The following is a 27,928-nucleotide window of genomic DNA, read 5'->3' as shown; positions in this document are numbered from 1 at the left end:
AATTATGTACAAGTACTTCCAAACAACTATACCAATGTCCTTATTATGACCACACACTATAAACTCAGCCTTCATTTTTTTGTGACGCCTAATTTGTCCAGGCATATAATTTATCTTCAGAAATATTCCAAGTAGTCCTATACAACATGTTCAAAAGTAAAACATTACAAAGAAAACATGAACGGTACAATCTTGTAGATCTGTTTTAATGTGAATAAATATATAATTTAACAAAATCTTCATTTTTTTCCTAAACTTGTATTTATGGATAGGGAATTTCACAAGCATAATTAATCCAGTAAACATCAGTGTTTGTCAGTGTAATATTATCCAGTACACCAGTATAACTTAATCTGAAGCCAAACAATACACATCAATAATGTGTAAAGAAATTGAACTACAGGTATTCCTGAAATTTGGCAATTCAAAAATAAAAGCACAGCAGATTGTGGACCTCCAAAATATAAACTTTAATTTACATCAATGTCTCACTTGAAACATTTTAAAACATCGGTTTATTCGACATTTAGACTCAAAGGATAAGAGAGCTTGTAGAAACAGGAAAGGTTTTCAATGCAAATAAAGTTCGAAATTTTGAATCGGAGCTGTCGTAAAGCAAGCCGTTTGTTTGTCGTGCAGCTGTATGTTGCCATAACGACAACATTCAAGATGGCAGCGATGGCGGCTAGAGATGAGCATGCTTCCTCTGAAATATTGAGAGGACTCGCTAGACATTTAAATTGTCTAAACGAAGACAATAAGTCGACAAGGAAGAGGTCTCTGGAGCTGATCAAAAGGGAAACTGTAGATAAAGGACTATCCGGCAGTGTATTACAGGAGGTTTTCTCTGCCCTACTCAAGCCTCTCCTTAAATGCCTGTCAGACCCGATGGAAAGATGCAGAGAAACCGCACTAACCATGACAACAGAGTTTATTCGTTGTATCCCCAAACCGGAGGAGTCGCTGCCTTATCTAATGCCCTGTCTGGCTCAGAGGCTCGGAGAGAAGGAGATCATGGAGCCGGCGGAAGAGTTGCGGCTGTTGGCCGTGGAGATGTTGACTCTGACGGTGGATGTTTGCGGGAAGCATTTAGCCCCATACCTCACGGAAATTATCAACATACTGCAGAGAACCGTTGTCGACCCGTTCCCAGATGTCAGGAGAGAAAGCTGCAAATGTACCATAAACGTGGCAAAGTCTATGCCAGGTTGGTAAAACGTTTGTTGTTGTCGAAAAAGTCTGTAGTTGCCATGGTTCCGAGGCACGGAGTGTTGAGTGGGACAGAAACACTCGCTTTCTTACCGCGGTGAGGCTAGTTTAGGTTGGATATTTGACAGACTTACACTCTGGATCCAGCGGCGTGTTCTTACGACAGTCTTTGCCTCTTACATTATTGTTCAGACTGTAGGCCATGGCAGCCAGAGGACCCTCACATACGGGATCTAAATGGTCTTCCGCGTATGCGCACGCGGATCCATACTTTTTTCTTTTTTTTCCAATAGCTTAAATGTCATGTGACCCAGTGACTCCAAATCTTAACTAGTGACTATAACTTCCAGAAACAAATTAACAAACCCTTTTTATTTAAATGTAGTGCTTCTTCTGTTTTATATGAATACTTTTTGGGGAAATGCTATTGTTTTTTATTTTTATTTTAAAGATTCAAAGGTTTTATTGTGATATACACAGTAGGTAGTAGTTATGGCATTGGAAATCCCAGGCTCCTTCAACAATGTAACACAAATATATAAGACATAAAACAATAAAAAGAATAGTGCAAAAAAGAAAACAGAATAGAAATAAAATAGTTAAATATGGTGTTGCAACTGACCAATGTTCAGTAATGCAGGAAAAGTAAACAATATACATCTAACTTCCAATTTTATTAAGTCTTGATATCATGTGACTTCATGACTTAAAATGCAGCATTGTATTACTACACTGGATGAGTAGGTCACACCCTTTTATTATTGGATTTAATTCCTCATTTTATATTAATATTTTTATGAAAATTCACCATTCTTTTGTTGAAAAGTCCCACTGGTTTCTTAATAAATGTTCTGCCGATTGACATATCAGGTACCTTAACCTAAGTAACTTTTTTTGTATGTAGCCTGCCTCATATTCTGTGGCAGGAAGTTTCCTAACCCGTATTTAAATGCCCAGTTATCATTATTATTATTATTTTTTAAATAAAATCCCTGGACATATTAAGTCTCACTCCTTAATGTTGATAATATATCAATGCATCATCTCTACCATAAAAATTGAACAGACTGAAATTCATTTTCTGTTGATGTCTTCAGAGCACTTTCACATGCATGCTGAGAACCTCCTGAAGCCTCTCATGCAGACAATTTCTCATCAACACTCCCGCGTACGAGTGTCAGTCATCGAAGCCACCGGGGCTGTCATTCAGCACAGCAATGGGAAGAACGTGGATGACGTGCTCTCTCACCTGGCACAGAGACTGTTTGATGACTCGCCACAGGTTTGGTTCAAAGCTACTAAGCAATGGTAGAAGACCCACTGTGTACCAATTAATGTACTGTTTATTAAGTTGCTCATATCTGCTTTCTCTATATTCTCTCTCTTTTGTTCCAGGTTAGAAGAGCTGTGACTGCGGTTGTTGGTGATTGGCTACTTCAAATGAGAGACAGATACTCTTATTTCCACAAACTCATCCCACTCTTGCTGACCGGTATTAATGATGAGATCCCAGAAATAAGGTAAAAATTGACATTTTCCTAAGCCTTGATCGTAATAAAATTTACCACCATTTGTACATATTGGATAAATATCTTACAGAGGATTTTAAAAGTTAAATGGAAACATCCAGTCAGTATCTACAGTATACCTAAAATACAATGTACAAATGATGATCTGTGGTTCTACTTCTCTCTTGCAGATGTCTAGCTGCTGATTTATGGAAGCAGGTAGGCGCCCAGTGGGAGAAGGAGAATGAGGACGATATCAAGGACAAGTTAGACTTTCTTCTCACCCAACCTCCATTCTACCCACCAGGAGGTCAGTCACCGCATGGTTTACCCTCTCTATTTGTTTATTAATAAGCCTTATTAATGTATTTTATATTATTATAATTTAATGTCTTGTTGTTTCTAGCAATAATAACAATTCATCTTCTCTGCTGTTTTTTTTTTATAGCATTCAGATTGCATTTTGAAGCAGATTGATTGTAATTGTAATTTTCAAACCTGAGCAACAGACATAAATCAATGTATGATGAATCGAGGTGATGGAAAGACTTGACTGTAATCAAGACAGACCTGATGTTTCCTGGGGAAACTTGGCAGAAAATCCTTGGGATCCAGTTTAAGCCAAGGCTATCGACTCAGACTTTCTCACACCCTGTACGATTATCTTACTAAATGAATTATAAAGTTGAAGTCAAAGGAAAGGTTTCTGAAGTCTAGTGTAGTTTAATAGAGGAGAGGTTCCTGCTGGTGTATATTTAAATATAATAATCAACTAACACCAGTGACAAACAAATGTTATCTCTAGCTGAATTAAATATCTCTTTTTGCTAGAGCTGTCCAAATTTATGACATTAAAAATCATTTTGTGAAATTAAAAATCATCTTAGTTTTCAGGGCTGTCACTGGATTGTCTGCCTCAGGGCCAAGAATGAGTGTGAACCTGAACATGATCACCAATGCTTTCCAAGATCAGTTCATCACGTATGCATGCATTAATGCGTGCGTGCATGTTATGGGGTAATTTCCTAGGCTTTGCATGCTGGTTTAAGACCCTATATATACAGTATGTGTCCCACAGCTACACATGTGACAATGTAGATGGATATGTGCTATGCCTAGGAACAGGAAAGGAAAGAGAAGGAAAAGGCTCTCTCTCTCTCTCTCTCTCGCTCTTTCTCTCTTTGTCTTTCTCTTACTTGCCATCGTAAATCTGCTGGGCCTCCCAGTGTGAAGGGGTCACTGTCAGACAGTGAGAGACGACCTGAAAGGGGCTTGTTTTGTCTTGTCCTAGTGTGGTTCTCTGATTTATCTCTGTCTTCCTTTAGTCCCTTCTTCCTCTCTCATTAGTGTGCCTAAAGTAGAGAAGAACAAGGTGGGACAGAGACAGAGGAGGGGGGAGCAATGGTTGCTGGATTTGAAATTTAAAGCACTGTTTAAGAAAGTTTTTCACTTGCAATGACTCATGCCTAACGGTGACACCATACCTGTAAAAAAAGATTGGTATAAAAAGGGAAAAGTTAAGAAAACAGCAGACATTTGAGAACCTGGAAATAAGTCATATTTATTGTTCTGTTACTAGTGTTTTCTAGAGTTTGTAGTCTATATTGTACTTACAGTATCTATACGAACTCTCGTATAGTGAGCAAGGAAGAATGATCTAATGACGCCAAGAAATGTGTTGAATGGTCTGTCAAAAATAAGGTGTTTGCTTCCTAAATCAAAAAGTCATTCAGATACCTTTTATGATAATCAACATCTTACCCATCTCGGGGAATCAAAGTAATTCATGAAAACAAAGACATTCACTAATTGATAAGAATATAGTTGGGGAGTGAAAATAATTCTTCAAAAGTTGATCTATAACAATAGAACAGAATGTGTTTGAATACATGAACTTTTTTCTCTTCCAGTGGAGCGTCCAGGGCTTGGCTGCAGAGAGCTTGTGGTGAGAAACCTGGGTCGACTGGTGCCGGCCATCAGCCACGACATAACCGACTGGCTGGTCCCCACACGGGTCAGTACCTCTCAGCTGCTCTCCTTGCTGCTGCTTCACGCCGAGGACCACAGCATCCAGCATCTGCAGCCTCTCCTGGCCACCCTCTACTGCGCCTGCACCGACGTCGAGAGGGACGTAGTCTGCAATGTGAGTCCCGGAGAGCTAGTCCTTTAACAATTAGGATACACATCATTCTGTATTTCCTCTTTTGGATCAGGTGGTTGAGTAAAGCTCAACCTCTGCAAGACCCATTAAAACAATTGTATTTATTGCCAGGCAGAATCATTTCAGGATACATCTGTTGAACCCTTTGCACAGCTTCTTTCTTCTTCTGTATTATTCTGTAGTTTTTTGATGTGTGGGAGGTTAAAAAAATAGTTCCTGTCCTCCTTTACACTCGTTCATGCCTCTTTGTCTCTCTTCGCTCAGTTCCCCTCTCTCTCTGTACCAACATCTAGGTCCTGGCAGCTGCTAAACTGTTGGGGACCTTTGTCCCTCCTGTCGTCTTCCTCAAGCTGCTGTTGGATCATGTGACAAACCCCTACTCTTCCTCTCATCCCTGGGTGCCCCTCATGGTGCTGGTTGCAGTGCTGGGAGGCTGCTCCAAACCCCTCCTGAAACCACATCTCGAAGAGATTGCCAACAAACTGGTCCAGCCGGTCGTCTGCCAGGAATATCAACAGGTCAGCAGGGAGAAGCTTGGGTTTGATTGTGCTGATGTGTTTTGACCTTATTTACCTGAGCATGACTGCTCTTTGCCAGTAAAGCCATCTGCCCCATTCCTACGCAGTAAAACCACATCTTTCTACTGTTGTTAACTCAGTAAATTGAATGAGGTTGCAGCAGGTCAGCATTTCACTGTGGGAGGGTAAAGAGCTAGCTAGTACATTTGTTAAAAAACATCAGATTTGCCAAGTTTTCTTTGCTATGTCTTGATTCACCCCTTCAGCTGTTTTCTTTGCAAGTTTTGTTAGGTGATCTTAGCAATGTCATAGAAGGTTATTTTCTACACTCCCTGTATACCCTAAAACTCTAACATATGGCAGGACATGGTCGTACTTTATATATTTTGACACTTGTACCTCTGGAAATAGGTTTCATAAGATGCTGCATCTCTTGAAAGGGTTTTAGTCAAAGAGCATACAATTGATTTACACAGCACTATTGAACACAATGAATTTAGTATGTTCACTTTTGAGTCGTTTTCTAAAATGCCGATTTTGATAAAGTTACAGTCCAGCCACACAATATGGTTTTCAAATCTAATATTACAAGTCTCAGGTCAAATTGACTTCCTTCTCATGAGATATATGAAATGTGCTCCCACACATAACTTTGCCTTTCTTTTATTTTTGTAACTCGCATAGCAGCAAAGATTAAAAAATCCATTTGAGCTTCTCTGAAAATAGTCCGCGAATGGAAAAGTTTCATTGGGTTCGGAGCAGTGCCACTTCCTTTTCTCTTGCTCAAATGATGTTTCCCTTTCAGAATCAAAATAACTTCAGCTATTTTCTGATACTGCTGCACTAATGACCCACCTATAACCATGACCCCCCACCCCCTTCCCAGTGAGGCCTGCAAGAATGTCCTCCCTGGGATAATAATAACAAAAAAATCCAACTATTTCTATTGACCCTTGCATGGCTACTCTGACCCCTCTGAGCAAGCGAAGCGGCGCTTAGGCTTTGTTTTGTTTTTTATTACCATGTGTTAGGTCTGCACCGGACTCTGGTTCAACCACGGCATTAAAAGAATCCCTGAAATTTCAAAGCCTTCCTGGTCAAGGCTGGTGATAAATGGCATGGAATTTGACCCCCTATGTCCTCCCTCGGTGCTATCCAGCGAGGTCACCCCGAGAGGGAGAACTAACAGGACGGGACAGTTACACGTTGTCACACAGATGGAGGCAGACCTCTGCTTCCTCTCTGTCTGTTTCTCCACCTATCTCCGTCGAAAGCAGATATGAGCAAAGCATGTTGTGTTTCAAAAGCTCTCTAAGACAAATCACCTGCGACTTTCTTCGACAACAGGCAGGGTTCATAGCATGGAGCAGGGTCAGGTCACTGTGTAGCTGTTAATAACACCGCTAGAGACAGGAGCACCTGCAGCCCTCTCTCCCTCGTTCCCTCTGTGCTAAAATGCTGACCCAAAATGTAGTTCTCTTCCTGAAATACTTTTTTTTGGAACTCGTTTACTTATTTAATTATGGTTTTAATTTCCTGCAAACATAGACATGGGAATAGCGGATCTAGTAGCCTTGTTTAATTTATTTTTAAAATAAGGGTTCTATGAAACTTGCAAGATATGTGTTTTTGGATCCAACTGGAAAATAGTTATTTGCCACTTGACCTGTGGAAAGGAAGGAAAATGTTTGTCTTGGACAAAATTAGGCCTGTTAAGAAATGAAGTATAAATATTCTTCAAAGGGAACAGGGGCAGGAGGAACTGCAGGGCTCCGCGGGGAGTTTGGCGAACAAGATGAAGATTTGCAAACTGATATATGATACTTATGCAGGACTTAACCACGCTGACTCTTTAAAGTCCCTGTTTTCTTTTCTTTTTTTCAGTAGGGGGTAAAATGGCTTATAAAAATAAATGACAGATGTTCGATGAATAATATTATTGGTCATAAATTGAAGATGATGTCAAGGGTTTGGGGGAAAATGAAAGGAGAACCAGTGATCAAAAAGCCACTGTGTTCTGAGGTACCCTCTGTAGTTTATAAATGGCCGTGTTTGCTTATGAATCGCAAACAGGTTTCCTTTTAAAGTGGTGTTCCACCGAGAATTAACAAATCCCCACCATTACCCACACACACCTGAGTGTTGCTGTGTTGTGTTTTGCCATGGTGACCGGGGCATCACAATATCTGCAGGGCTGAAGTCAAATAGTAAAGATAGAACCAAGAGAGAGGAAGAAAGGCATAAAGATGGAACCTAACAGTGAATTAGCGGGCACATTTACAACCTCGCTTGTTAACAGTTAATATGCTGTCTTGGTGAAGTTCTGTAAGAAGTGCCTTCAGTAGCCTAGAGGGACAGAACGGCAGGAGAGTGGGGATAAAAGAAGGCTCTGTGTCTTTTCATCGTGTCTGTGTATGGAGAAACGTTTGCACTTGTGTCACAGCGACCACTATTGTGCTGAATACACATACAGTACATATGGCCATACATCAGCGTGTCTACTGCATGCCTGCCCTTTGTCATGAATGACAGCTGCGCACTGCTCCCTGCTCCACTGAACGACAGACGAAGAGAGGAGAAGAAAGGCAGCATAGCAAACTTTACCTTGCTGCGAGGGGTCGACATCCCATGTACCGTCAGTGTTTGTTTTCTTGTTGCCATAGCAACATCAGTAGCTACGAGGGGTGGGCTCCCCACTGGATAGGAATCCGTCGGCTGGTATGGCTTTTTACAGAGGAGTCGTGCTTGTGTGTGTGTCTGTAATTGATGTATCCAGTGGTGGACAGATGCACCCACTCCGTGTAACGAGGCCCCTGGAGCGTGCCCAGGCCAATGAAACCAGGTGTATTGCGCCTGGCTCCAGGTGTCCACCTAGTCATTACACTGTACCACTTTTTCCGCTCTCCCTCTCTCTCTCTCTTAACCAGCCCTAATGGTTGTTTTCTGTGTATAATATGCATGTCCGCGTATGTATACGCTAATGGCTATGTCTGCCACTGTTTGTCACGTTATTTCCACTACTGCCTCCCTGAAACTCAGACTATGTTTATGTGCCAGTGAATGGCTTGGCTCATCAATGACTGTGTGAACACATTCAAACAAGAAAGCACAGTGCAGTGGGCGAGCTGGGAAAGTCTTGGTTGTTCAGGGCTGCATGAAAGTTTAGTTTAGCCTCAGACAAACCTTCTGAGCATCTTTACTTGGCATTACAACTGTTTTCCTTCAACATTAATGCCAAGCTGTGCGTTACAATAGCTACTCAAATTTGTGAAAAGAGAGTGCGCCCCCAAGTGATAGAGCACTGGTATTTATTTGTCAGTGAGTGGTGTGTTTTGAATGAGGGAGCGTATGAGGAGGTTGCTCACACACTTGAGTCCCCCTCACCACCCAAGTCCCCATCACCAGACCAAAGTAAACACCTGGAGGAGGCTTTAGCAGCTCTTAGCTCTCCGCATACAAAAACATACTCTCTCTCTCTCTCTCTCTCACTCACACACTTATTTTACCTTCCATCGCCTCCTCCCCTCCTGGCATCCAGCTCTAATGACAGGCGGTGAGAAAACAGGAAAAAAGGCCATGATCTGAGTGATGGAATAGAAATTAGCCTGCGCCGTACGTCTTTGTCTAAACATGATCTCACCACAACACCGGTTGACAAGTGACGGCAATCTCACACACACTCATGCCTGGGGATGGAAAGTTCTCACTCACTCGTTTTTGTATCTTATCGTTCACTCGAGGTTACAGCCTAAAAAGAGACTAGGCCTGTGTAATTTATTATGACGTTGTTCTGTGGAAGACAACATGGAGCAGGACTGAAAGCTGGGCAATAAAATGAGTATGTGAGGTCTGAAGTGCAATGGGGTTTATTGATAGACATGGCAAATAGTAAGAGCACTCACATATGTTTATAACCAGAAAAAGCATTGTGACAATATTTCTTTCTCATTCCCAGGTTGTGTACTTGGAGCAGTTGTTGGCCTGTGTGGACGCACTGCTGTGTCAGTGCGAGTCAGACAGCAGCGCAGTCAGCCTGCAGCTGCTGCAGGTGCTGGTCACTGTCCAGAGCCTCTCCACTGAGCCACATCTCAGCGAAAAGGTGAGAAAACACACCTCAACGGTCGAAAGATGCAATCGCAGATACATCCCCTCTGCAGCTCAGCCATCAATTAGTTCCATGTAGGAAAACCACAAATGGAAGGAAAAAAAAGTCTACCTTGACATGGCATTTTACTTTTTTACCTTTTTCCCATTTAATTTAAGTTTCCCATCCATTTTTATAAGAAATGTAAGGGAGGTTTTATGAAGCGAGAGAGCTATTTGAGGAATGTTAGCATTTGGACAGGTTCAAAGTGGGCATGGCTAACTGTATGATTACCCACTTACCCAGAGGCTGAAATTGCACCTTTGGAGTGGAACTTTAAATTCAGTTCTGGGTGAAAGGAGGCGGGTGCAAGGTAGGGGAAAAAGACAGAAATGAAGTAGAGGAAAAATACAGACAGCGAAAGGTGAGTTGTTCTTTAACAGGTGTGTGTCACTGACACAGTTTAATTTGTGGCTCCATAACGCCTCCTCAGGCCACAGCAGCAAAGTCAGATGCATGTTACAAGCTCTCATGTTGTGGTCAGCCTGTAAATGCGAAGGGACGGACTGGAACAGGGAGAAGTGAAGCCAGCGGTATTTGAGGCCAGCGTGTCGCCTAACTGCTTGTCGCCTTAGGAGACTAATGACAGGGAGAGGAGCGGGAAGGGATTGGCAGCGATGCTTACCAGACACCACACACCAGTGCGTGTGTGTGTTTACGTCTGTCTGCACTCTGCATCAGTGTGTGGAACAGTGTTAGACACGAGATGAGAAGGAATGGATTAAGGAAAAGAGAGGGAGGGTGAGAATGGCCTTGGGCATTCCCGGACTGAGAGGAAAAGCGGAACTTGCTTTCCCACAAAGAGGGCAAGTATTTCCCATCAGTGGACAGCTCAGGGTTGTCTAGCTTCCTTAAGAAGGGGCCGATCTGTGACTCAGACATTGTCTCAGTCCCTGTCCATCCCTGAGGGACTATGAAGGGGACTATGAAGAGCCCTGAAGGTCAACTCCCCTGCCCTAAAGCGTCAGCTAATTATTTACTCTGGTGTGTGTGTGTGTGTGTGTGTGTGTGTGTGTGTGTGTGTGTGTGTGTGTGTGTGTGTGTGTGTGTGTGTGTGTGTGTGTGTGTGTGTGTGTGTGTGTGTGTGTGTGTGTGTGTGTGTGTGTGTGTGTGTGTGTGTGTGTGTGTGTGTGTGTGTGTGTGTGTCAGTTCTGGAGCCTTTGTGACATCCTGTGTATCTGTCTGGGTTTTTATTTCTAAGTGGTTTTATGTGTATGACCTTGTCATGTCTGCAGTGTTGTTCTTCCCATGGGTTCACATGATGTGCCTCCTGTGTGAGAATTCCTTTAAAAAAAAAAGAGCAGCTGTAATTGTTCCACTTATCACAATACCCTCTGCTCTGTTTTCACTTTCTCTTATCAACTCTTTTTCTCTGTCTCTTCAGGTTTTTATTTACATTTTAATAATTTCATTTCACCTATCCTGTCTCCCACAGGCGTTGGAGAGTGTGCACTTTTTGTGTAAGGTGCAGGGTCTGGACTCAGTGAAGGATCTCTATAGACAGCATATGAGCCAGCTGCTGGACTGGCTGTCTGCCTCTGTCAACACCTGGTCCAGTTACTCCCCGCAGAGACTCCAACTGCATATCATAGTCATACAATCAGGTGAGAAGTGAAGCCTGAATGTGCACAAGACATTGCCAAATCATACAGAAGGTGCTGAAATCTGCATGTATAGAGGTTCGAGAAGTAAGGTTCGAGAAGTTGGCCCCTCAAATCACCTGTTATTGATGGAAAAAGCATTACATCATCAGTCATCAGTCTGAACATGATCATTGGGTCCATTTCACCTCACATTGGTTGACACTATATCATCTAGATCATGTTGTATTAAACTTTACTTCATGTTTTAGTTGACGAGTCATTCATTCCTCAACTTGTTCAGACACACATTACATCATATTTTAAGGATCAAACTGTTTGTCCTGTTCACACCTGATCCATCATCAAGATCAAAACCAGCAGCACAGAATCTCACTCATTTATAGGATCCAGATTGTGGTTTGTAATGTTTCCAGATACTTAATTTGTTGGTACCTGCACCGGCAGGAAGTTCCTTATTGCTCCCTGTTTAATATGTAGGCATCACAACAAAGTATTACAAGTGCTTGGAATCATTTTCAGTACCACTTGAAGGATTTGAAGGCTGTCAAATAACGCAGAATTTAAGGTTCATGTATGTTTATGAATGTTGCGTTGTCCAAGATTGATGTCTGTTAGCCAAGCCGAGAAGCGCAGGTCAAACATACCCAAATGGGGCTGTCGTTAGCACTAGTTGGCTAACTGACTTTTGTAGTTCCCTGTCTCACCCTCTGTTTGTCAGTCTGTGTGTATGCGTGCATGCATGTGTAGGGTGCAGTGGATTAAAAAGCTGTGACCCTGTCTTTGGTGCTGAGACTTCCCGTTAACTCTGTCTATACAAATAATCCTCCATCATCAGCACCTCTATGTGCCACACTTTCATCTCCATCTCTTTCTCTCTCCCTCCCCTTTTATTTCTAAATGAATCGGCAGCTGGTCACCCCTCTAACACACACACTCCCATGGCTAACTGACCAGTCCTTTCTGAGTCCATTCAGTGATCCCCATGCAGGTCACTACATCAAACAGCACCACAGCCGCCTGCTCTTGACCTTACCCTAGATCAAGGCTACTTTGAAGTTGTGCATGTGTGAGTACATGTGTGTAAGCTTCCCTAGGTTTCATTCCTACAGATATCATCTTTGGTCCCTTAACAGGACCCAAGCAGGACTTTTTGAACAGCCGGTGTTTGGTTCCTTTGTTTTATGTGCACATAATTCAGGGAAATTGAACCCCTGCTCAACAATTGGCGGGAGTCAATGCGATAACAGAGAATTGTTCATTTTGCCTGCTCATCAGCTCCTTACAGACTCCATCTGTGCTTGTTGGAGACAATAATTATTATCGCTCTCTCATTTCCTCCTCGCAGTCCTTCTACTGGTGTGAGAATGCCGGATTCATTTTGTTTGTAGATTCTAATGCCTTGCTCGAGGATATATGTTGGTGTCCTGGGTAATTAGGAGGTGTGTGTCTCTATTAGTAGCGTGATATATTTTCTATCACTGGCTTGTCCTATCCTTAGTGTGGCGACGTCACCTTTATGACCGGTTGGTTGAATGACACACCCTTTGATTCCCACATTCCAAGTAGATAAAATAAGCCTCCCTCTCTTTTCCAATATCTCTTCATGCCAATGGTCGCCACCCTCGGGCAGTCTCAGGATTTCCTCTGTCTCCTCTCACATCTGAACAATTGATAGTGCGAACAGAGCATGGGCTCTAATCTCTCTTTACACAAACACAGATTACTTTATATAGCTGTGTAAACACGCAGTCAGACTGTCGGAGGGTGTGTGTGTGGGCATGAGTGTCGCTGGGAGTACTTTCATACTGAGTTTCAGATTTTTCCTGTAAAATACACTTGTCTAGAAACAATCTGTCACACAAAGGCCTTTTTATGTGTTATTTCCTCAAAGCTCTGTGTCACTGTCTCCTCGTCGGCCTCTCAATAACCTTAGTCCTCTGGTCAGAAATAAACATAAAAAACTGTCTTTTGTCTCTGCAAGCCCTTTATTGTTGGTCTGGGTGAAAAGGATTAAGGAAAGGCATAAAATATAGAGTCTTTGCTCAGGAAAGGTTCATACTTTATAGTAAGAATGCAGTGGTTAGACTGAGGGATTTACTGTATGAATACATGTAATTTGACTGTTGCCAGAGCAAGATGGCATAGTTGGGAATTCTCTGGGTAAACAAAGAAGGTCCAAACGCTGCTAGAGAGACATTGAAGTTTATTCTAACTGTGGTTCAGGACACTGACTGTTGGTCCATATCATTCCCCCTAATAGATATTTTCATTCTAAATCTATACTGAAAACAATGTCAAAAGAGTCTTTTGTAAATTAAAAACTTATCTTTTTAATATATATTTCAATTCTCACTGGTATCATTGTCTATGTATTACTGTATTTGTTCTGTTTTGCTTTTATTTTACATTTTTAATTTAATTAAAATGTTTAATTTCTTGTCAGCTTCACTTCAAGGGCATTTCCTTAGGATCACTGTTGATGTTTTAGATTGTTCTCTATTTATTTTAATATTGTTGTTATTTTTCTTCTTGTTCTGTAAAGCACCTTGGGCTGATTTGTGCATGAAATGTGCTTCACCAATATAGTATATTATTATTATTATTATTATTATTATTATTATTATTATTATTATTATTATTATGGTAACACACAACTGTTTGTCTGTTATAGGTCCAGTGATTGGGGAGTTTGTGAGTCAGTTGATGCCTCTGCTGTGCAGCTGCCTTCAACCAGACAGAGACATAGAGATGAGGATGACCATCTTCACCATGCTTGCTAAGTTGCTACTAGATGCAACCAACACACTGGATTCCCAGGGGTGAGTGGTGCACATACACACAGAGCCACTTATCTTAAACAAAGTCACACAAACAGCGGCTGAAATGTCCTAGTTAGTGTTCACTTGAGGTCATATTGGGCTTAAGTTGTTTGGGTTTTACTAGTCTCCAGTTTTCTAAGTCATCGTTATACGCACAGCTCATATTTTTAGAACTGACCTCACATTAACCTGCAAGTTAGCGCCTCAGCCACAAGTAACTATAAACAGAAAAAGGCACACAAAAACCATAATAGTGTCATTTGCCTGAGGTCATTGTTATTGTATCAGCTTCTTAAGGATTCAGGGTCATATTATAGATGAACCCACTAAATGTATGAAGTCCCAACATGATTCATCTGGGAGTATCTGTTAAGTTAACCCAAAGATTGATTCACTTTCCAGCATAACTGAATGAGACCAAAGGCAATTTATGTCTGAATTGTTCCTTGGTGATTTAGTAACACCTTTAAATGTTTATTGGCAAATGATTGTTGAAGGATATGAGTGAAGTCTGACACCCAGAGAGGAGCTCCCGTCTTTGGGGTCTTTCTGTCTGCGGCCCCCGTCACCGTCCAGGGTCCCCTTCGATCCCTCAGCTGTGCAGCTTTCAGGCTGGACTCAGAGCTCTAATTTGAGGGAATGCATTAAGCCTGAGGCCCTCTGCAGGACCCAGGAATCACATCAGCTGCTGCTGTCCATCAGAAAGACAAACCTTTTCCATTTTGTTTCCATGGAGACATCTGTGCAGCCTGTAACTAACGCTTAGCCTTCAGCCAAGGGGTCCATAAGGACTCGTAGGTGTTTCCAAGGGTGAAAAAAAAAGGATTTTGGCGTGAGTCTGGCGGCAGTGTAAAGAATATAAGACAGAATAATAACCCTGTCAGCGAAAGATGTTGCATAAACAAAACATTTTGCCACCTTTGCCAAAAAACTTGGAAATTGGAACTTTGCTTTCAGCTTTCATCAGATTATTTTATCCATAAATGTGCACGTTAAACAAAAGGAGCCTCTGTCTCTTCCCCACTCCCAGTGCGGCCACCTGTGCTGCTAACTGCTTCTCTCATTCCTCAGCTCGATCTCCAGTAATCACAGAACCATCAGCAGACAGAAATCATGTTACACCTTCAAAAGGTTTCAAACAAATGCTTAACTTACAGTATGTGGGGTCGTGCGTTGTGCCATAATATTTCCATTCATACTCCTCTTTTCCCTCCATTCATGATTTATGGCCTGATCTTGCTTGGCAGATTGTATCCCACACACACACACACACATGCTGTATGTCATCAAGACGACAATGATAGTTATAGAGAAAACCTCTTCTCTTTGTTCTACAACCAAAATGTCATAATGACAGCTCTACTATAACACAAGCAGAAAGGGAAAGTAAGTGTGTGCCTTTCATCCACACACACACACACACACACACACACACACACACACACACACACACACACACACTACTGACACTTTGTTTTATGTGGATTTGTGTGCTGTGATTAAAAAGCTGAATGTGAAATTTAAGTAGAAGGTGATGTGTAAGAAATGACAGTTCATCCTTTTTCCCTAAGATGTGGTGGGCAAAAATTGTGGAGCATGTGCTTTCATGCATTTGTGAACTGCAACAAGCACCCGTCTTTAGTCTTAATTTCAGCTTTCGAGACATAAAACAAGAAAAACTGCGAGTTCTGTGAATTATTTAACTTGTGTCTAATGAGATTTACACTATTATTTCATAAGGCAGTGATAATATGGATATATACCAAAATAGCTTTAATGCTAATGTGTGGATGATCATCAATTCAATTGGAACTGGATTCCAGTGTTGCCTAACAAATGTTCCTAATTAAATACTCTGCCAAACATAAACTTATTAAACTGTGTGTGCAAAGACATACAATTAAAAAAGGTAAAGTCATACTCGCTTTTTCCTTTGGAAATCATCCTTGCTGTGTGGAAAAAATGTCTTTCCATCTCCTGGACTCGTTCATGATGAGCTTTCAACACCTGTCAAAATGAAAAAACTGAGCCAGCAGTACACAGTCCTGGACATGTTAGTGGCACGCAGTCTCCCCCTACTGGCACTGAAGCAGTACAGCACATTTTATTAAATGTCATGAGAAGTTGTAACACCAGCTGAACAGCCAGAGGGGAGAGGCATCTGCAAGATCTGGTGGAGTTGGTTCGGAGCAAAAGGCTAGTGCTAGTGTGTGAGAGAATGTCAGAAGGCCTAGGCCAGCATGGAAAACAGAGGGAGAAGGGAAAGGCAGACACCCAGATGTTGCACTCCTCGCCTCCTGCTTCTCCTCCAGCGCCCACCCCCCCTCATCCTTCTGCTGTTCATCATGTGTGTGAAAATTAGCTTGGTATAGCCCTTTTGCTGCAGAAGCATTCCCAACAGCTATTATGGTTTACTTGTCCTCAGAATTGGCGGTATTATTTGCTAGCTGTTAAAAAATATAGAAATGCCAAAGTACTTCCATATGAAATACACACAGAAATAGAAACGTCTTTCTCTGGGATGTTCTGTCTCCATTCTTGACTCTCTGCCTCTTTCCAGGCATTTCCGCGACGAGTCGGAGAAGTTCCTGTGTGAAGTCTTGCTTCCCAACCTGGTGTGGCGGGCAGGCCGTACTGCAGCTGCTGTCCGCACCTCCGCCCTCAGCTGTCTGCTGGCCCTGCTGCACGGAGGGGCTATCACACCTGGACAGGTACACACACATATAAATGCTGCACAAAGATAAATATGACACACATGGGTTACATTTGTTTCCAACTGTGCACTGCAAAGAGACCCATGAGCATTGGAAGCTAACACAGGATATGAAAGGTCTCCAGAAAAACGCACTCCATGATCTCCAATCTGCAGAAACACTTTCATTGACCCAGCTGTAAAGGCATTCCTTTAATCCAGAGGGAGTTGACATTTACTTCAAGTTTTCTGTTTTGTCCATTTCACGTGAAAATAGATGGTCCCTCTTGGCCATTTCGGAAAGTATATCGTCAGCCATCTTTCTCCCCTTGGCTGAAAGAGTTGGCCGCGGCAGGTAGCAGGTGTACGTGGGGGCAAGCAGGTTCACATACCTTTGTCCCCGACGAACAATACTCCCACTGTTCCAGGCTCCTGTTGTTCGTAGAAACTATCACCGAGATATGCTCTTGCACCTGCCTGCCGGAGCATGTGCCCAGTTACAGTATGCGAGCTAACACACGCACATCTGGCTGAATGACCAGTTATCATCGGCTCACACACCTCTTCTTTTCACACGTCTTTAAATACAAGGTTAAGCAAACAGCTGGGGGACAATGTGAGCGGGTGTGTGGGTGTGTGGGTGTAGGTGTGTGAATAAATTTGTACCGTCTAATAGCACCCAAACGTCTTCCATAAAATCTGGAAAAGGGGTGACTAAACAGGGCTGTGTTACTCTCCGAGTTGGAGTTCAAAACAAGGTTAAAGCAGAGGTGACATCACAATGTTATATCTGTGTATTTCCACAGGATTTTCATTTAGAAGGACAATGTTTCCTCGCTACTCCCTGTGATAACAATTAGTAGCTCATGTTACACTTGGCACCCTCTTCTCTGATGTAATGCCGGATAACTTATCTGCCAAGTGTTCCTCCTCTTTCTGTCTCATTCTTTCCCTCAATCCCTTTTTACTGTTTTGCGTGGTTTCGATAGCAAACAGGCAGGAGGACAGAGGGTTTTGCCATTAGCTAACACGCAGCTCACCTTGTTTGTCCATTTCCTCTGCTTCTCATCTGTTGGTGTGATGAAAACATCGGTCTGCACTATACTTCTGATGTTGGCCTCCATGCCTGTGTGTCTTTATAAACTGATCCAGAGCTGATGTGAATCTGTCATGCTTTGAGTGATATATCACTTTGGAACCCAACAATCCCACAAATCAAAAACCAATAATAAAAGAAGTGGAAACTGTCAAGCTTTCCTCAGGATGTTTTTTGCTTTCACTAACTAGCCTTGTCTTTCCTACTTCTCATTGCTGATAATCGAGGGTGTTGAGAACTCGAAAGAAGTAAAATTAGCGAGGTTTGTAACTCAAAGAAAGTAGTCCTGACCAAACTGTCTCAAAGCAATATCTCCTGTCAATTTCTTTTTTTATCATTAAGGAAATCTTCACAATTAAAATAAGTTGTGAAGACCTTTGCCTTTTCTGTGTGCAGCTGCTCTGTCTGGAGGAAAAAGTGAGTCCCCAGGTGTTGTCAGCCCTGGAAGAGGACTCTCAGATGGGCAGGCTGATGGCTTGTCGTTCCCTGTCCACCATACTCCGACTCATAGGCACCAGTCTACACCCCGAGGCCCTCAACAAGATCTACCCCAGTAGGTGGAGAACTAACAAACAGAAGTCAATGCACTAAACCTACACTACACTAACACTCACATTTAGACTTTGCAAAAAAATGCTGTATGATTACACCACAATTAATGTGTATAACTAATAACAATGATTAAAATGAGGATAAACTAAAGCAATTAACCAACTTGATAGATGAAAGCTTTGAGAATTTTTGTTTGTTTAATCATTTCTTTGTGGGGGTGATTCTCCACAGTGCTGCTGAAGCGTCTGGACGACAGCAGTGAGGAGGTGCGCAGCGTCGCCCTGCAGGCCCTCGGGCTGTGGCTCTCCAGCCTGACCAAAGACTACCACCCTGAGCTCTATGCTGCTCATCTGCAGCTCCTCTTCCAGCAGCTCCTCCTCTACCTAGATGACCCCGACGACTCGGTCCAGGGCCAAGCGCTTGGTGAGATTGGAAGGGGTGTTTTAATCCTGCACCCTTGGATGTGAGGGGGATGGGTATGATGGTGAGGGTTTAAAAGAAGGTTAGAAAATACACACGGCCTTCCTGGGTTAAAAAAAAAGTTGGGATCTTATAAAGGTTGACACAAACATTCCTTTTTTAAAGATTAGAGATAAGATAAGATGTACTTTTTATTAATTCCTGTGAGGAAATTCAGGAGTTTAAGCAGCAACAGAGAGAGAATGAAAAGCAGGACAGTATGGAGTCACAAAAGGATAATGAAATAAAAATGTATTGGTGACAGTCCTTGATACCAATGCTGATAAAGAATGAGAGATTGTCAAGACAGCATGCTCATGTGAATACTGTATAGGACGTGAAGTGATTATGTGATGTGGACCTCATGGCCGTGATCATCTGATAAGCATTTTCTGGTAGTACAAAGAGACAGGATTGTGAAGGTGAGTTAACAATGAAAGCAGAGCTTAGCCATGATGATCTACAGACCAGCCTGCTGTTTCCAAGACGCTCACAGATGATGAGGGGAATAATGGGTATCCTTTATCAAACACTAGGTTATTGCCTTGCATGCTGCCAGCAGATTCCCCCTACTTTATTTCAAAAGTGCGCTGTTGTCCTTGTTTTTCTACACAATTTATCACAAAGGCAGCTTCAGCAATTATTCTTTCCAATGCAAGCCTTTACAAGCTAAGCAGGAGGTTAACCTCAAATGTGAAACACAAGATCCAGATTTGGATTAGCACCCACCTCAGAGACACCTCAGGGTGTATACAAGAATTGGACTTCACCCACAGGTCTGAAAAGAGAAAAATCAATGCAGGAGTGCCTTCAATCTGCATTCTTTCAAATACTGTAGCTAAGAGGGCAACCCCCTTGAATAAAGAAGTCCAGTTGCATAGAAGTCTATGAGAAAATGACCCTACTTCCCAACTGATTTATTACCTCAGTAAACATATTTTCTATAGGTTTATGGTCTCAATAACCAGTTTCAAGTCTTCTTCTTCACAGCATGATGTTTATATGTAAATGACGGTCCCATTGAGAGGGTTAAAAGACTGCAGGGTATGCTTTTGGATGTGGATATTTGTTGTTTACAAGTCACCTTTCAACCACAATACAGGCAAATCAATCCATATCCCTAATCAGTTCTGCCTTCTTATCTTAGTATGGTCACTTTTGTTTAAAAAAAAAACTAAAACCAAGATGGTGCAACCAGAAAGAAGTTGACAATGTCCATTTCTTATCTAAAGTCTATACAACAGACAATTCACAGGTTTATATGTGAGCCCTGATATATGTTTAACTCCTTTGCCAGTTCACCTGGTGTAGACTGAATTGTTTGTGTGGCAAATCTCTGCCTCCCCTACCAGGGTCTCCTTTAAACACCGAACAGTCCCACCTAATGAAAGCCACATGGTGATCCCCCCCCTTCCCCTCGCCACCTTTACAAATCTGTCCTCACGCCCATCCCACTTAATCCCTTTGTCTTTTATCCATACTTCTAACTTGTTCATCTCCTTCCCAGTGTTTTCAGACAGACCCGTAGCTTCACGGCTGTGTTTTATTGAGGTATCAGTGGAAAGTCTTATTGGCTTTCTCTGAAGTGTGTAACTGGTGCTCGGCTCCTCTGGACTTTCACTCTCTCCCTCTCTCTCATGGATGTTAGCTGTCATTACTTCTGACAGAGTGCAGGTGACGCTGATGCCTTAGCCAGTCCAAAGAGGCCTCTCTACAGGATCTCTCATCTTCATATGGCTAGTGATAGAGGGAAAGGAAAAAAAAGAGAGGAGAAATCATTCACACACATTTACCAGCTGCAGCTACGAACTCTAGCCGCGCAAAACAGCTTTGAAAGCGTTTGGAGGAACATTTTTTGTAGCCATTGTTTATCAAAATGACGGTAACCTTGACTACTGTTGGCAGAGTAACATATGTAGATCAACTTTATGATACAGCTTCACCCACGTACAAAGGCTGTGTATTACTCGTACCGTAAATGAGTGATTTTCCGCAATGTTCAGGTGCTTTTACAGGATTTCTTTTGAAAAACGCTACAGCATTTCTGTACTTTGGAAAACCTTTAAGGGCAGAACTGTTCCGCAGCCTCTGAGAGTGTTGCATCGGGCCTATACAGTGAAAAGATATCTGAGCTATTGTACAGGCTACAGTAGATTTGAAGACAGCTCGGAGTCTCTTTGTGAAATAAGATGACCTCATATCTTGCTGAGTGATCGTGTGTATCTGACAGCACCCGTAACCGCCTGTGCCGCAAATATGGAAACATTCCTCACTCTCATGCATGGCTCTGTTTGAAGATTTTTTTTCTTTACTCCCCTCTGTCTCTTTGTTCCTTTTAATAGTTGATCCTATTCTAATGCTTCTTGAATTTCAAACGCATATCTGTAAAGTGGCTTGATGTGTGCAGCATGTCCTGACAGCAAGACAGACAGCACCGCCGCCTCCTTACATCTCATCCCTCCTTTTTCTCACTCTCCAGCCTGATAATCCTACCATCCTGGCAGCACGGCTGCTACCTGTTCAGTCACACAGACACAGTTGGCTTGGGTATAACTCACTTCTCACAAGTCCTCATTGTTCTCCTCTATTCAACGTCCCGCCACCCCACCTCTATCCCCTCTGAGTACAGTATACACAAAAGCTAAAATCCCCTCCATCTCCTTGAAGAACAGAGGCAGGTATCAGATGATGAGTTTACATGAACTAACTCATCCTGAGTGGCGGCATGTCACCACTGGGACAGCACTTCTGCCTTGTGGTTTCGGAAGCATTTACCCATTGACAACATTCACGTAATTCAATATGCTGCTGAAAATCAGCAGAAGGTGTGGGAACAGTGGGAGGAACATTTTTGAACAGAGGATTATTGCCTCCAAGTGGAAGCAAAGCGCATCTGCATTTACTTTGTGTTAATGGTGTAGTGTAGGTCATCACTGCCATCTGCTGGCGTTACAGAAAACATCAAGTCACGTTCACTCGTAGGTTAGAAACGAAAAAACTTAATTAAACATTTATATTCAAGTTTATTTTATTGTGCTGAATGTGAATAGGGTCTTGTTAATAGTATTTGTGCTGGGTATTTAAATGTTATAGAAAAACCAAACCATCTACATGTTTTAAGTTCAGGAATGTACCTGATTTATTGTCAACATAGAAGAAGTGAAAACAGACATGGAGTCAGGGTAATTAGACCATCAAATCCTTTGATACATCGAAGATCACAACCTTTGGTTGTAGACTAACTCTCCCATGAAGAATGAGGCTTAAAGGAATACTTTGACATTTAGGGAAATAGCCAACACTTCAGTGGCTACAGTTTTTGTCTGGAAGATATTTAATTATGGTACATAATAATAAGTATTTGTTTGTTTGTGTACACATTTTAACTCCTTTCCTTTTTGTGTTTGGTTTTGTATCTGGGTGTCCAGAGATCCTGAAGAAAGGTAGCTCAGTCCATCCGTCACTTCTGCGAAGGGAGGCAGAGGCGGTGAGAGACAAACAACGAAATCCTTTCTACTGCGACCAGCTTCTCCAGCACATCATCTCTCTGCCAGCAGAGGCAAGAGCAGAGTGAAATAATGCTTGTGCTCAAGCCTATCTCTCTCACCTCAAATTGTGAACCATTGATGAACAGCCTATAACAACATGCTGGTTATAATATGGTGGGGCAGGACTTGTTCCCCTTAAAATGAACCTCAATTTGTATGGCCTGCCTTAAATTCATTATTCTTCACAGGGTGAGGAGATGACTGATTTTAATTCAGAATGTCTCCATTATTTGTTTCACCATGAAGATTTTCATTCCTGTTATTTAAGCCTTGATCCTATGTTTTAATGAAAACAATCACATTGTGTTTTAAACCACTGTTTAAATGTTTGAGTAATGCACTCTTGAGTCTTTTTTCTGCACCCAAACTCTCAGCACCCTCTGCTGCAGATTCAAATATTGACATTTAATTTTTGGATGTGTAAATAAATATTACATTAAATCTGCATCTTTTAATTATTGAATGAAACTGTTTTTAAAAACAAAAAAGGGTTAGGTCCTGTAAACATTGTGAAAGCCATTTTATTTATTTTTCAAACTTCACATTTCCAATAGACTTGCCACTCCTCCCCTCCTTCCTCCCATCCATCCTCTGCACCATCAATAAGTGAAACTGCTGATTCTCGGTTGTGTGTGTTTGTGCGCGCGTGCGTGTGCGTGATCTGCTTGCCTGCACCATGTGAGTACTACCGGCAGAACAACGGTTTTAGAAACGGGTCTTTCAACGTACGGTTCGTGACATAATACCGTCTAAGATGCTGCAGATCGGAGATGAGGTGGTGTATTTCTCGGCGTTGTTTCTGCTCGTGGTGTTGGGGACGCGGAGCGCCACGGGGGCTTCTCTCCTCACCGCTTTCCTCTACGTCTTCATGGTGATGTTCCGGTTTCCTCCGGTGCCGGCGGACCAGGCCGGCCGCGTCCTCCGGCCCAGGGCTCCATCAGGCGGCGTCTCAGTGGTGGCGCACCGCGGAGGCAGCCACGACGCTCCGGAGAACACCTTGGCAGCGATCAGAGAGGTGTCATGCATCTGTCATTGTGTTTGGATGGAAATAAAGATCTATGCATGTTAAACACAGCAAAAGTAGCATACTAGCCACAGAAATTATGGCTACAAATATTTAACACACTATTGCATAATAGGCCAATTATAGTATGTAGCAATATAGTTTTGCAAGTGCAAAGGATTCCCACAATTAATATTTGTCAATCCCATTTAAACAATGTATTGATGGGCTGCTAAGGCTTTGAATGTCGTGATTTACCTTTAAGCATGTAAGCAGAGCACCACACATGCTGCTCTGAGTGATTGGGAATGCTGCCTCGTTCAGTTTTTATCAGATCAGTAGATCATTGTGCTTTTTGTTGCAATTCTGTCAAAGCAAACCCTTGAAAACTAGTTATGCAATTCACTCATTTCTACACACAAGTATTACTTCCCTGTTTTTAGTGAAGTTGCTGTGTCAGCTTGCTTGCTCATTTACTGTCCTGCATGCACCACAGTGAAGTTTAAGGTTGGATATACAGTATGTGATAGTGTCTATACATGCAGAGGATGGTTACCTCACATCCGAGCTCTCACTCTTAATTACAGGGCCTCACTTAGAGATAATCGGTAAATTACCTTTTGAATGACAGAAAACCAATGTTATTTTCAAAACCTCCTTGCTGACTCCTAAATATTAGTGACAGTTATGCCTAGTAAAAATACTGCATGTCTTATGTAGCACACCTTTTTTTGATTACTGATGTGTAATTAATGGAATTTACAAAAACATTGTAACAGATCATTTCAGTAACCTTCAAGTCCGCTGTTTTACTGTAAAGTCTAGATTTCTTTCAAATAATCTCATGTCATTTAACCCTATTCAACAATTTATTGAAACGTCTAATCTATTTTTTGATAGCTTTCATGTCTTGTGATTAAATAAGACCAAGTGAATGCAGATTTACTACCATGATGGACAAGTATGAGGCCATTCTTGTTATATAATTTTAGTGTTCAATTCTATTTTCTGTGAATACTATTATTCTGCTTTATTGAAAGTCTCAAATCTTTACAAAATATAACAATTCAGAGCATAGATTAGGGGCTTGGACTGGGAATCGTAGGGTCGCCGGTTCAAGTCCCCGAACAGACTTAAAAAATATGGAAAGTGGACTGCTACTTGGAGAGGTCCCAGTTCACCTCCTAGGCCCTGCTGTGGTGCCCTTGAGCAAGGCACCGGACACCTCCAATCCCCCCCTCCCCACCACAATAGCTCCCCATCCTAGTGCTAGGATGGGTTAAATGCAGAGGACCAATTTCACTGTGTGTGCTCTGCTGTGTGCATGTATGTGACTAATAAAGAGGGTTTCATCCTCCCATTCTATCTTTAAAAGTAATTAATTCTTTAATGAAAAACTGCAGAATATTCACAAAAAATTATCACTAAAACTACAATAATTTACAGTATCAAAGCCGTCTTTTTATGTTCTTTTCTGCCTGTGATGTCCTGCTTTAGGCTAGTAGGAACGGGGCCACTGGCGTAGAGCTGGACCTGAGCTTCACAGCAGAGGGAGTGCCTGTCCTGATGCATGACGAGACGGTGGACCGCACCACCAACGGCTCTGGACCAGTTAGCAAACTGCAGCTGGCCCAACTTAAGAGACTAGATGCTGCTGCTCGTCACAGGCTAAGGTATGCTGCATATTATATACTTTTCTAATGGTGTGATTTAAATCTAAGATAAAGAAGGACTGCAGGTCCAACAAGGAGTACTTTATGTGTCACATTCGTACTGCAAAGTTTGAGTTGCAGAAATATAGTTTTTATATGAGTGATTTATTGCCTCTCAGAAAATGTATTTTCTCAAAATGTAAAGACAAAACAAAGGGAGAAATATAAACAGACATAAAACAAGAAAGTGCAACACTACTGGACATTTACCTCAACTTTGCATCATGGACCTGTTATTATTTATTTCCTCTCCAGAGACAAATACAGTATAGAGAAGGTCCCAACTCTGCAGGAGGCAGTGGAGGAATCCATCAGACACCAGCTCACCATCTTCTTCAATGTCAAAAGTCAACCCGATAAGGTACTGAAAAAACAAGACTTAAATATATGGATTTACATATTTATACCAATGGTGCGGCTCTCAATAGCTTATAGACCTACTCAATGCAGAAAAGTTGCAGGTATCTGATTCTAAACTTATATCAGTCTCCGAGCAAAGTAGGCCACTCGGATTGCCTTTTATTTACCTTTGTGTTGATCCTTTTAAAAGGCACTCATTTCAGTTAACTCTTTATAATATTATCTAAATGTATTATTGTGTGGGAATGTGATGTTTTTTCCTGTTTTCCAGGCTGCTTCAGTGCTTCGTGAGATGTATAAGAAGTTTCCTGTCCTTTACAATAGCAGCATTGTTTCTTCCTTTGAACCAAAAGTAATCTACAAGGTAACAAATATATGAGTATTTAACACAAATCATTCAAATTGACTTTGAAAGGTATTTTAATGTTTATGGAGTTGTCTGAGGTATTTGAATAATAGTGTTTTCCTTTTTTTAACTATAATTCTTTAGATTATTACTCATACAGTATTGTCTGTTAATGGCAGTAAAGATGGCTCTCTGGTTTGTTGCTGATTTAAACTGAACCATCACACATAATTTAACAAAAGTATGAGGACCAAAAGTACCAAAACAGCTAGACCCTCCTCCTAATTGTGACCGTATTGTGTTCATTTCGAAACTTCTTTGACCCATAGATGCGTCAGACTGACCCCAATGTGGTCACAGCTCTCATGCACTGCCCCTGGAGACTGAGCCGCTTTGGTGATGGCACCCCTCGGTCCCTGTCCATCTCAGGTCAGCTGTGGACGGGGGTTCTGGACGTCTTGTTGGATTGGGCCCACCACCACATACTGTGGAAGCTCTGCGGTGTCTCTGCCATCCTCATGCAGAAAGACTACATCTCACTGTAGGTTTAATGTAATTTGTTTTTATAGTTAAAAGGCAGAGTCACAAAGCAAATCATGGGGTTTAGGATTGTCCCACAAGATGTTAAAACTCATCTTTGTTTTATTAATACAACCTTTAAAAGGCCAAGATGAGCCTCACTATGCAATATTTTTCCTATCTAAAAATGAACACAGATTGATTCTGCATTAATGCTTAGTTAGAAAATCAATAGCTTGGGGTCTGACTAGGTATATAGGAAATTATGAATGAAAACAGCTAAATATAAAATACTGCCAAAACTATAAGAGCTATCATAATATAAAGCAATCCTACATCAGTATGCTGGGTCACAAGATGACTAAAGTGAACAATGAGCAAAGGCATGTTTCTGTGTTCTCTGCAAACAAAGGCTGATTAACATCTTGTAGCCTTTAGTTACTTTAAAATAATAAAATGGCAACATAATAAGATTCAAATCAGGATTTAAGATTGTTCTGATGTGATGAGAGTTTGATTAAAAACTGGGTGTTGATTTTTTAAAATGGAGGACACTGCCTTGTTTAACGGGTTCTGTTATGTACTGAACATCACCCTTTTTCTGCTTTTGGGATGTTCCCTATTTACTGAGCTGTATTTTCTGCCTTTTCTCCTTTCTTCTTTCTCTTAGGGACTACGTTCAGTACTGGGCAGAGCGAGGTGTGGAAGTCGTGGGATGGACTGTCAACACCGCTGTGGAGAAAGACTTCTACCAAAACATGCTGAAGATTGGCTACCTCACTGACAGTCTGCTGGAAGACTTTGATCCTCATTACTGATACACACACACACACACACACACACACACACACACACACACACACACACACACACACACACACACACACACACACACACACACACACACACACACACACACACACACACACTGTTTTCCACTTATTAAAGATAACTTTTTACATCTTCTTAATGAACTAATAAGTTGGAAATGCCATAGTGGGACAACCAACTTCATGATTACCATAATAATTACATTTACCCCTTCTCTTTTTAAAGACCAACGCATACTTAAATACTGTAAGTGAAAATTGGTGCTACCTATCTTTATAGTGGCAATCCAACCACCCCAGCTTGATAGAAATAAAATGTGATTGACTGTAGAGGTAAGAAAACGTTATTACCTGTAGCTGGTATACAGGTGTTTTCCCTTTAAATCAACAGACACATCAAAACTCAGCTGTATACTACCTTGTCTATATCCTACTACCAGCAGCAATACCACTAGCTCTCCTGGACCAGGGATTTGGATTAGACTACTTTAAAGATCTTTTCTACCTTCTGGGCTGACCTTTCAGAGGCTTTAAAGACACCAGTGTAGTAGACATATTGGTACCATATCATTGCTTGCTATCATGATATTTATTTAATAATGAACTGTAGAATATCTGTTGTTAATATTATGAAATGATGATACTTGATTATTTAGAAAAGTGTCTGTCATTAGGTGCCACAGCTCCAGTGCATTATGTATTTGAAAATTGGAGCCATGCAGTGTGCAACGTATATATTTGCATTTGAAAACACTTTTAAAGATATAGATTATAAAGAATATCAGGATTTTTGTTTTACCTTTTCCTCATCCTCACATTTTATTAACACCCTTTTCCTCACATGTTTT

The 27,928-nt window shown here is 41.6% G+C and overlaps 2 protein-coding genes across 2 annotated transcripts; both read left to right on the top strand.

Moving 5' to 3' along the window:
* Nucleotides 1-633: 633 nt before the first annotated feature.
* On the top strand, nt 634-22,755 carry LOC134878336 (dynein axonemal assembly factor 5-like). The gene is made up of 13 exons (XM_063904305.1): nt 634-1,207; nt 2,307-2,491; nt 2,605-2,729; nt 2,909-3,027; nt 4,628-4,860; nt 5,172-5,396; nt 9,352-9,495; nt 10,976-11,144; nt 13,816-13,963; nt 16,524-16,674; nt 18,148-18,304; nt 18,535-18,726; nt 22,191-22,755. The coding sequence occupies exons 1-13, from the start codon at nt 670-672 to the stop codon at nt 22,334-22,336; spliced, it is 2,532 nt and encodes an 843-aa protein (XP_063760375.1). The 5' UTR covers nt 634-669; the 3' UTR covers nt 22,337-22,755.
* A 273-nt stretch (nt 22,756-23,028) lies between these two features.
* LOC134878559 (glycerophosphodiester phosphodiesterase 1-like) lies at nt 23,029-27,068 on the top strand. Its single transcript, XM_063904665.1, has 6 exons — nt 23,029-23,325; nt 24,811-24,986; nt 25,281-25,386; nt 25,657-25,749; nt 26,061-26,272; nt 26,921-27,068. The coding sequence occupies exons 1-6, from the start codon at nt 23,065-23,067 to the stop codon at nt 27,066-27,068; spliced, it is 996 nt and encodes a 331-aa protein (XP_063760735.1). The 5' UTR covers nt 23,029-23,064.
* The last annotated feature ends 860 nt before the right edge of the window (nt 27,069-27,928 follow it).

The sequence above is a fragment of the Eleginops maclovinus genome, chromosome 16, assembly GCF_036324505.1.
Source record: "Eleginops maclovinus isolate JMC-PN-2008 ecotype Puerto Natales chromosome 16, JC_Emac_rtc_rv5, whole genome shotgun sequence".
NCBI lineage: Eukaryota > Metazoa > Chordata > Actinopteri > Perciformes > Eleginopidae > Eleginops > Eleginops maclovinus.
This window is presented reverse-complemented; position numbering and strand designations above follow the sequence as displayed.